This window comes from Temnothorax curvispinosus, unplaced genomic scaffold (assembly GCF_003070985.1).
Source record: "Temnothorax curvispinosus isolate PA1 unplaced genomic scaffold, ASM307098v1 QBEX01017059.1, whole genome shotgun sequence".
NCBI classification, from domain to species: Eukaryota; Metazoa; Arthropoda; class Insecta; order Hymenoptera; family Formicidae; genus Temnothorax; species Temnothorax curvispinosus.
The window spans coordinates 369,398-380,860 of NW_020226839.1; the positions used below are offsets into that span (position 1 = coordinate 369,398).

Genomic DNA, 11,463 nt, shown 5'->3' on the forward strand with positions numbered 1-11,463 from the left:
TCTCTCTCTCTTCTCCGCGCCTTCACCCCTCGGTGGCAACAATTACAAGCGACTTTCAGCTGTGTGCGGAAGCGCGAATAATGCGAGGCCGGCTAGTTTAGCGTTTTTAGGTGCGCGCGCGCGTGCACGCGTGCGGATGCAAAGGCGACCGGCTCGGCTCGGCTTCCACACACGCGCGTGCGTTGAATAGTTCGCGTTGAATAATTGCGAGTGCTAATGTGTACACTTTATCCGCGAAAACGCCGCCGGCCGACCTCGCGAGGCTCTCGATTTCCTTCGCGGTTCCCTTCCCGATTCTTCCTCGCCGGGAAAATTCTACGGGGAGACGAGAATCGGCAAACTTCTTTCGGTAAACTCCGATTTTTTAATGCGCGCGAGGACGCGTCGCCGTCGGCTCCGTATATAATATATCGGAGTACGAATTAATTCGAAGTAAAAAAACTTCTATTTTTACTTAGACTTGTTTACTCCTCGCTTCGGGAGATATGAAAAAAAGCGCGTATGTAGATAAAAGATAAATGAGATAGCTGCGACTCCGTTGGAGAGAATTTAAAACGTCACAGGGGATTGGAACTGAATGATGCTCGATTTCGTCAAGAAGATGAAGGATAAAATGGTAGAAAAAGAAAGAGATGGAGAGAGAGAGAGCAAGGGGAGGGGGAAAGATTGTGTATAAAAATTATGAAATTAAATTATGAAATTGTTTACTCAATCCGCGATGTTCGACGGTTTCGGCGTCGAAATGTCATCGTGATAAATCGTTTTGCATCGATTTCAAGAGGCCGCGACATTGCGGAAAGGAGTGGGTCAATGGACAAGACGATAAAATGCAATCGGAAAATTGACACGAGAGATTGAAGGAGCGCGGAGGAGAATCGCCGTGCCGCAACAGAGAAACGTCGTCCACAAATATATGCGCTCGTAAAAAAAAGAGCCTCACGCGTACACGCATACAGGCGCACGTGTGCGTCACGCGAGATTTTTTTTCAGCGATAAAGCGATTCGATCGCGTATGCATCACTACACGTTTGTATTTTTATAGATTCTTCTTACGTGTCTGCACTCTCGCGCCGGACTCGATCGTCGAATCCCGCACGCGCGATCGGCAGAAACGAAAATAATGGGAAAAACGCGTGCGGAACGTATTGTGCAGTTTAAAAGTTTATGGAGATTGCTGCCTCGATCGCAGGAAATATATCCCGTATTGCCCTAAATACTAAATAATATATATGTGTGTGTAATAAATAGATACATGTCCTACAAATTTTCATTCCCCCTTTTTTATTGCATCGGATAACACAACACAATGTGATAGGATCAGTCTTTTCAATATTAATTGTATATTTATACGATTGATTACACAGGGTGAATCAATGAAAATTTCCCTAGTTTTTTAACTGACTGATTTGTGCGAAGTATATGCCGAGATCTTCTCCACCAATCTCCATACAATAATAAAATCTCTGTATAAAATTGCTGCAGATATTTTGAAACATTCCTGGCACTATTGGTATATGTACATACATCTTGCGTGGAATCTGGTGTTGTGTTGTGGCCAGTTTTAATTTAGTGTCCCGAAAGAAAAAAATTTAATAGAAAAAATCGAATGACCTCATAATATAAATCATTCAATCGAATCTTCTTCAACAGTTAGGTAATGGATAAGTGTCGTGGAATAACGTCGGAAATGTTTCGCAATGTCCGTAACAACTTTGAACAGAGACTTCATTATTGTATGGAGGCTGATTGAAAGACATGTTCAAACGTTTATTAAAGTAAATTTTTTCGTAGATTGCGAATTATCAGTTTTTAAGATTTTTGATTGTGATATCCCGAAAAACATTCGTCCAAATTAAAAAAAAAACCAGACATGATTTTATATATAAAGAGAGTTAAAAGACTTACTATGTGATATGTCACTTGGCTTCTATTATTATATTTAAGATGATTTTGAAAGAGTGGCTAATAATCAAATTAATAAAGCAGCACGATTGAATTTATTACCAATATACATTTCTCTTAAAAGTAAAGTTGATGAATTTTTTGCACTATGTATATTTTACACAAATTAGTAAGAAAAAAAAGCAGGAAATTTTTGTTGGCTCATCTTGCACCTACATAAAATATTCAATAATATATTTGTACAAAATCATATAAATTGTATAGAGTTATGTTTATGTATATGAAATACAATTACATATATTTTATATACAATTATTAATTATAAATATACATGTGAAATATATTGCTGTATGATTTCGCTGAATCTTCGAGAACATTATTGATCTGTATATGCGGTAGGAATCACACAGGATGACGTAAATTTTCGTGAGGTTGCTCCGATAAAAATTGATTTCTTGCGTAACATATATAAAACAATTAACTCCTGTCGGAAAGCAATTCAGCAAAAATTTACGTCATCCCAAGATTCGATTGTGTAATCGGCGGGTATAGTGGAGATTTGGGATGAAAGAGTTAAAAAAAAAACACATTCTGAATCTCGCACGCGTACGACGTTGCCTTTTGGTACAGATGATAAAATACTCGATTAAATTCCGGAATATTAGAGCCCGATTAGCGTTTGATTAGAGATAACACGTCGGCTTTTCTTTGGTCGCGGGTTACAAGATTAGAGAACAAATATATAATGATACCGATTTAAATATAGAGGCGAGATAATTCTGATCGATCGACCGCGTCACGTGGAATCGTCTATTTATTTTCATTAAACTTATCTCGATCCTCGCAATTGATCTTACAAGTTATAACGATAAGAGGGGGGGAAGCCTGCGGCGTGGCCGCGGGGGGAAAAATTGTTTTGCTCGGCGTTTTTGTGCATCTCGCGTTTAAAGGCCGGCGTACAACGAACGGAGTCCCGCGATGAAGGCACTTTCGCAGCCAGCTTCGTCGACCTAACTGCGAATGCAACACGTCATATATACGTTCGACAGGGATATTGATATATTCGCGAAGTGGGAACAATTTTATATTCTCAAGTGACTAAGCCGATCAAGAATTCTCATTAATTGTTAATTTACGGCATCGTCATTCGTGTCGGTCAATAATAATTAACATGAGAATCGAAATACGCATCGCGGTGTGGCATATAAATTATAATGGCATGTTTATTTTATCATTGCAAAAAAGAATGTTTTCTTCAAACCGCGATGAGTGAGAGAGAGAGGGGGAGGGAGAGCAGGGGGAGTGGACGAGAGAAGAGGAAGAGTCGATCGGTAAGCGGCAAGGGGGAAAAGAGGGAGAAATAAATTTCTTCTCGAGTTATCGATATCAGCTGGAGGGCCCGAAATATCAGCGTGGCGCCACCTAGCGTCGACGCGTTTAACCCACGCGACAAACGTCGACGCGGCGACGCGGGCCGCCGCCGCTCCGCGTCGCTCCGTGCGTCACAATGCGCTTCAGCGCTTCCCCGCACCCCGCACGTCGTGACCGTGGTGTGTTGCGCGATCGTCGTCAGTCATCAGTGGTCAGTTTCCGTTCCTCTTGTGCTTGTGGATGGTTGTTCCGCACGTCGGTCCACATTGACGCAAGGTAAATCGCTAAACGGGAAGGAGCGAGGAGACGATTGCGTCCCTCGCATCCCTCGCGTTCAACTCCGCGCTAACTTCGCGTCGCTACCGCGACGGACTCGCAGCTGTGTGTGCGTGCGTGCGTGCGTGCGTACGTGAATGCGTAAGATCGCATCACCTTGTATCTCCGCGTTACCTTATCTGGTAAAACCAGGTGATACGCGCGATCCTCGCGAAGGAATCCGCGCTCATGCGCGTGCATGCTGCACGGGTGCCTGATTGCGCGTGTATGTATACGTGTGGATGTTCGTACGTGTGTCAGACGCGACCTGTAATAATTCGCGATCCAGTTAATGGGTCATGTTACATGTAAATAATGCGGATCGAGTGTCCTTCGCATTTTTTTTTTAGGAGAGATTCAAAATAGAGTAAAACGCTTGTTGTGATCCAAGTCGAAACGCTCTCGAGTTTTCTAAAGCGCGGAGTACCTCGCTGCCCCGCATGCCCCTGACAATACCGTTGAATAACACTCGACGTGTTTTTCGGTATAATTTTTGAAGCTCTTACCCAGCATAAACAGTCTCTTTTATGTCTCTTTCTGAATGTCATATTCTGTCTATCAGAAGATGGATCTGTGTAAACATTTTGTATAATCCTAACTTGCAACACAATTTAAAATTCATGTATGTTCATATATATTCCACACTTATTCTATATTTTATCATATATAGGATCTGCCTAATATTTCACTTTTTTTATGACAATTACACTCATAACAATCTCATTAAATGTTGTAAATAAGCCGAAATAGAACTGTTGCTTTTAGAAACAATTAAATTGAGAACTTATATGAATTATATAGGCTTTTGCCTATTGAGAAAATATAAAATAAGAGTGCTAGTTGTTTGAAGATTGAAAGCTAAGCGACTGCTGATAATTGTTCTTTGTCAATGATATTTGTCAATGATTTTTTAAGTTATAAGTATTTAAAAAATCTTTGTAATTTAATTGTTGTTTTAGGCAAATTGTTACTGGGAAATGGCAGCAGAAAGCAATGACCCCGAATCACGTTTATTACGATATCTGTATGTCGGAAAAGATTATCCCAATTACCAGCCTGGATATTGGTTTGCTCATCATTATTTTATAGTCAGGAATGTTATAGCCATAGAAGAACTTGCTGAAGATAAGGAGAAGGAATTGGTACCCATTGAACTGATCAAACAGGTAAATACTGGTATAAATTGCCTAATATATGTACAAAAGTATTTACCATAATCACCTATTCCTGTTACAGGCATTTGCGAGCAATTTGGTTACACATCCAGAGGCTTTGGTGTTTGCCCTCGCTGTTTGCTGCAGGCAAAATAAAAGCGAGAAATTACGTCAAGCAGCGTATGAAAGTGTGGGAGAGATCTGTGCATCTACCCCGGATTTTATTCTGTTCGTTAAATTCGTTTCTAAACTGTGCAGAGAGAAAGAGTTGAATTATATTACGCAAGGATGGGGCCACGGTATGAGGAAAGCTGTTAACAATTGGTACCTCTCTAAGCAACCAATGGATTTTATAAAGTGTGTCACGAAATATAGAAGCAGGTATGGCTGGAAACACAAGGATATTGTCAAAATGGCTCATCCTCAAGGCAATACTCGAGGTAAACATACGAAACCGTCAAGTTTATGAAGAAAGCACAAATCCATGTAAAATACTATTTAAACTTTATCGATCTCTTGTTTCTTTTTTTATATAAATCCAATCTTGTTTTTTTTGTACTTATATTCTTACATACAATTGATATTAGTGTAATTATAATTAGATTAAAGAATAATAATAATGGCTGAAAGTTGCTTAAAATTAGTAATGTAATAAAATAATAAAATTATATGATAATAAAGCTTATGTTTATATAACTTGTAAATTTAAACAGCTAAAGTAAATCACAATGGATTTGCGTTGTCATAATGAATGGTTAAAACTATTAATCAAGGGTAAAGATATCACTTAGGCAATTAATTATTTAATAGAAAGAGAAGTTATACTGAAGTATGTAATATATGGCTTGGAAAAGACCAAAACAGAAATGAAATCTGACAGCAGTGAGAATATTCAAGAGCTACTAAAATACATGGAACATGTTGAAAACTTCAAACATTGCGAAGATGAGTTAGAAGCTGCCAGTATGCTGGAAACAAATCATTTCTCTTTAGATCATGTACCTGGACATTTGCTAAAATCCAAAGAGGTATAATGCCGACACACGAGAGCATATTTTTTATTTTGCCATTAATTTATTAGAAACTGTAAGTTAATGTTGGTATAATTTAATATTACCAAAAATAATTTTTAACCAATTTTTAGAAATGACAAATAAAGTTGTATACTATATATTATAGTATATAAGATTATTTCTACAGAAATTAAATTTAATTATTAAGATACATAGTGTTAAACTTTCAGTGTTTCAAAGAATAAGATTGTTAAATTATCAGATTTTTAAATTTTTAAATAATATCACATAAGATTAAAAAGAGATTCGATATTTTTAGACACAACATAAACAAAGAAAATTTTGTTTATGATTGGCATAAAAAAATATATTTATGAGAAATTGATTTCAACGAATTGACATAACGTTCCATTATTTCATATGTAGGTTTGGACTGCATTGCTAATGTCAATGGATGTTGGTGTTCTTCTAAACAACCTGCAAAGGATTCACAATCTTGGGTGTCTTACTGCTGATAGTGCTGATCCTTCTGATCGTACTAAGATAGCAATCGAGGCAGTAACAAAACGACTTACTGATTCAGATTGCGTTGAGGCCAGTAAAGTTCATCCAGCATTAGTTTTTATTACCCTAAAAAATTATAAAAGTTCTGGAAAGTAAGTGCGCAACAGTATTCTGTGTGATTTAAATGATGAGTTAAGATTGTCATTGATAAATATGCATTTTCTAGAGCTTTGACCTACGAAAAACGAAAAGTTCGAATGTTAGCAGAAAGAAAGAAATCGCCGGAGTATGATCCAAATGTCGAAGTAATAAACGCTTTAAACGAGGCATTCCGTTTGTCATTTAAAGTAAGTCGATTTTTTTGAATATTTTCTTGTGAGTTATTAAGTGATTCAGTAGTTATGAATTTCAGTGATATTAATATAAATTGTTTTTTAAATTATTAATATAATAATATGGCTAAAAATAAGTATATTTGTATGTAGGTGAAATGATAAATAGCTTGATAACTACATATTAATTATCTGTTTTTTTTTAAATATGATTATTAGCTTTTATTAGTTCTTTCATTATTCAAGTTTTTTTATGATTAAAGCGAATTTAATTACATATATGTAATTTGGCAACTTATTGAAACATTTTATAATAGTATGAAAATCAATTAAACTAACGAGCATGTGTTGCTTTAAATAGATATTATTATCTAGCTTATTTGTCTTATTGCCATTATAATTATTTACAGAATATACAACCTACGAAATTTCGCTACTTAGTGACAATCAGTACAAACAAATCGATGGAAATACGCACTTGGCAGAACGGTAATATGACTGGCATCGAGACGGCTGCTTTGATTGCGCTGATACTTTTGCGTTCCGAGGAGAACGTTACCATAGCGACGTTTACGAACGACGGCGACGGAATTTCTCCAGTAAATGTCCGCAATACGGATTCTTTCGAACATATTTTGGCGACCTTAACGGCGAGCCCCATAGGAAGTACCAACACGAGTAAACCAATCTTGTGGGCCACAAACAAATCTAAGCCGTACGATGTTTTTATTAACATTATGGATCAAATATTCCCAAGGCACGATGAATCGCAGGAAAAACTGATAGCGTACAAAGAGCATATGAAACTTCCGGATACAAAGTAAGTGCGCAATTTTATTTATCACCTGAATTTCTTAAATTGAGAAAGCGAAACGAATTCATTGGAATTTGTTTCTCAATATTTTACAATTGAATTTACTAAGACATTTTTCTACACTTTTAATTTCCTTTAATATTCTCATCCATATAAAGAGACGGTATTTATTTAGAATATATCATCAATTACAAGTCACAATAAAGTATTAATAAATTTATTGTGCGTATTTAATATGTTTTTAGTAATAAAAAAATTATAAATGTAGTTTGCTGTAAAGCAGTTTTAGCAAATTTTTGTGAAATTATTTATATGATTATTATTACAATGTACATACTGTAGAATGTGCATCTTCTATAGAAACAAATTATGGATACTAACACAATCTTAACATTCTTTTAATGAAATTAAAATATATTAATATCTCAGACCTGAACCGTTATTCTATATTGAAATACAGATATCTACAGATTTCCATTATTTCATAATAAAAACACAGAATAATACTTATTCTAATTTTACAATATAATTTTGCAAATATAAAACTATGGTCTCTTTGCAGACTGATTACTTGCGCTTTATGCTCTTCCACACCATATTGTAAAGAGCCCTATGACCGACACGTCCTGACGATCAACGGTTTTGATGCTACCGTACCTAACGTCATTCAAGCGTTCGCCAAGGGTTTATTTTAGATACAAGCACGAGTTAAATTTCTATTGGTAAATAGCGTCAATTTGAAGATGATCACACATTGGTCGTTAATACAGTCACCTCAACATCTTTGTTATTGTATTTTGCAGGAGATTCTTCAAAACATGTTTCTTCAAGTCACAAGCGGTCAATCGAGAAAAAAAGTTATCCTCTTAAAGCATATTTCAATAAGACTATGTCTTTAAGGTCATCAAAATATCATCGAAAGAATCCATTTATTCACTATATAAACACTTGGCAGTTTTAGAAGCTGGTGGTGAGGATATAGGTTTTTCTTCAAAATCAAGTTTGACTAATAAGCATACTAACAAAAGAACGTGAGTGAAGACGGAGGAAAGTTACGGAGAGTTTTTAGAAATTATTTAAAACAGTGCCGAGAGAGAATTTTGAAATTTAAACTATCTCACCTTCTTCATCAGTTTCGAATGTCGGCTTGCTTGCACATCCATGACTGAATCAAATTATTTAATTTTGCTATCCGTTAATTTTTTTTTAAGATCCAATAGGGACATATATAATTTTTGAAACATACTGCAAATAGGTAAACGATGAAGGTGATTAAGAAAAGTGGTCGTGCACTATAATTGGCATGACGGTAATATTGATATCTACTACATGTTCGTAGTGTTAGGAAAGAGCTGTGTAGCATTTCCCTTTTTTTGTTAACAAAATGATCAGGTATTTTTTTACTCCTATTCGGATTTCTGACGATACGATTTAAATAACTCGGTATTTTATTTTTAACAAACGTTAATACAATATCGTATCGATCCGATTATATAAGCAATATATAGATTAATTACGGACTATTTTTTATTAAACTGTTGCACATGAAATCTCAGTTTTACGTTAATTTTTTATATATTCTATATTTAATAACAATTTCTCTTTTCTTTCTACGTTAATAATATACATTAATTTGTAAGTCTTAAAAAATATTTTGCATTGTTGTGTATTATATTTAAAACATGATTTGCTTAAAACTTTAAAAGCTGTCAGATGTTTTACTAGAGCTTTAAAGCAGTTTCAAAAGAGATTTTTTTTTATTTGATATATATTTATCATAGTACGCATCATAAGGTCGTTCTTATAAGCCAGTATTCTCAAACTCATGTGCTCACGCGGTCCGCATACGAGTCCTCGTTTCCCCATCTTCCGAAAAGCTATAAAACTTTTGTAGTTGCCTCTGCCTAAAAGCTCAGTGCGGTCTGCGGAGATCTAGTTAAGGCTCTGCCCCATAAACATTAATTAAAATTCTCTGTCTCTTCCTAGTTTTATAGAGATGCAGAGAATTGCTTAAATCTTAGGGGCAACTCTAACTTAAACTCTACTTAATTTTTTAACGTTTATGGGAACGACCCGCGATAGATCGTTACTTATTGTTAGTTTTCAAAATAGTTTTTGCGAAACTGTAAAACTTTGAAACTTTTTTTGAAAACCCGAAGTTTCATATGCAACTGTAAACAATCTTGTTTTGAAAACTATAGGAAAAAGAAGTACAATTCAATAGTCCTATGTTTCAGTAGTGCATTACGCAGCGAAAAATTAGGATAAGACTGTATAGTGGATACGGAAACACGTATCTCAAGTAACATACGGTGCATTTTTTGACTAATGGTAAAAAAAATCTTACTCTAATATTATTAATTGCTTGCTTGTTTCTGGTTGGCGGTGATGCTTCGTAATAATGCGTATAGATAACGTGACCTTATTAAAGAAAAAAAAAGTGACACGCTTCTGGGACCGGTGCGCTTCTGGACGGTTAAATAATAATCTAAAAATAAGTAAAAAAAAAAGACAAAAAAGAAAGAAGAAAGCGGAAGACGTAGAAGATGGTGAACATAGGAACGTTGAAAATTTTCCCACTGTGATATGCATTTAGCCCCAAAGAGTTATAGACTTACATTAGTATAATTTTACTGTTACTATCTCATATTTGCCATATCCAAAGTGAACGTGAGACAAATACTAAATACACTACTGAATAATACTGTGATACGAGATACATTGTTGTTGTTCAAACTAGGGAAATGATATTTAAGTGACGCGGCCAGAAGCGCACCGTGTTTGATATTTGTTGAGTCTCTGCGCGAATTAGCGCATGAATTTTTTGTTGAAAATTTTGTATCTCGAGGAAAAAAAGAGGGCTCTCGATCTGCCGATTATTGTTGTCGGGTTTTTCCCTCGTTTCTCGCATGAGACCACGGAAGCACGTACCTCTTTCACACACATATTGCTAAAAAGTACAGCGTGGATGAACTCTCAGGTCTTCGAAACAAATTTGAACTAAGTGCTTAACTATTCACCTGTTCTTTGCAGCTGTCCCCGATAATCTGCGGATCGAAAGCTGTCGGCGTAAATTCTATTTCAATAGAACAGTGTTCCGAAAAGGGTATATAAGTAGACTATTCTTTAGCAATCTGCATTTTGCTCCTGATGAAAATAAAGTCAGACTTTCGACGAATTAGGCAAGAATTATTGGAGAATTAGAAAAGAATTCAGCTTTATCTTAAGTCTCTTTTGTCAAGAGAGATTTGTTTAATAAATTATTAAGAGAATTAATTAGCGACGAGTTGAATTTCTTAAAAAAATAAAAAGTAAGGGAAATCGGTTCCATATTATTTATCAAAAGGCGTATGTATTTCAAGACACATTTGTATATAGCGATTAAAGCATATATTAATTTTCCATATAGAAATTTCAAGCAGAATTGCGCTTGCAACTCGGCAAACAAAATCTGTAATACGTATTATGCATAGATTTATTTTTAAGAGTGGTATTTTAAAAAAAAATCCACACGAATGTTTGTTAATCTCGGTTGCGCAGCGTCCCGCAGAGAGTTCTGTATAAATTATTTATCGGGAGTGAAGTCAGTATATATCTTCTACGCTGGACTATATTCCTACTCGAACTTCGTGTTTTGGCGAGCATTCGCGCGCTTAGAGAAATTATTTATACACACTTACTGCACATACACACACACACTCGTGTCTAAATCGTTCAGTGTTAGGAAGAAAAGAAATCTCTAGCGCATTTTTTTACGGGAAAAAACTTCTAGCGTGAAGGCAAAAACTTCTTTCAGAAACGAAATGTCTAGTTACTAAAACAAGAGTTTTAAGAGTATATATGCTACGATCATATATATAGTAGCTCAATGTATTCATTGGCATTAGCAAGTAGGCATTACAAGTATTTGTAATTATATGTACGGGAGCGATATTGCGAGCGGAGAGGATTCCCCGCACTTCGTCTAAGCTCTTTTTTACAGACGTTTACAAGAGTCGACCAATTTAATTCTAAAAATCTCAATCTCTGATAGCAATCTTATCATAGTACAAGCTCCG

The 11,463-nt window shown here is 35.7% G+C and overlaps 1 protein-coding gene across 2 annotated transcripts; it reads left to right on the plus strand.

Annotated features, from left to right (window-relative positions):
* Positions 1-3,506: 3,506 nt before the first annotated feature.
* Positions 3,507-9,024, plus strand: LOC112467209 (60 kDa SS-A/Ro ribonucleoprotein-like). 2 transcript variants are annotated; one of them, XM_025035717.1, is made up of 9 exons: positions 3,507-3,549; positions 4,548-4,754; positions 4,825-5,182; positions 5,553-5,770; positions 6,182-6,411; positions 6,486-6,606; positions 7,002-7,411; positions 7,968-8,127; positions 8,209-9,024. In XM_025035717.1, the coding sequence occupies exons 2-8, from the start codon at positions 4,566-4,568 to the stop codon at positions 8,098-8,100; spliced, it is 1,659 nt and encodes a 552-aa protein (XP_024891485.1). In that variant the 5' UTR covers positions 3,507-3,549; positions 4,548-4,565; the 3' UTR covers positions 8,101-8,127; positions 8,209-9,024. The 2 variants fall into 2 exon arrangements, with proteins under 2 accessions (XP_024891485.1, XP_024891484.1); XM_025035716.1 differs by lacking the exon at positions 3,507-3,549 and adding an exon at positions 3,737-3,814.
* The last annotated feature ends 2,439 nt before the right edge of the window (positions 9,025-11,463 follow it).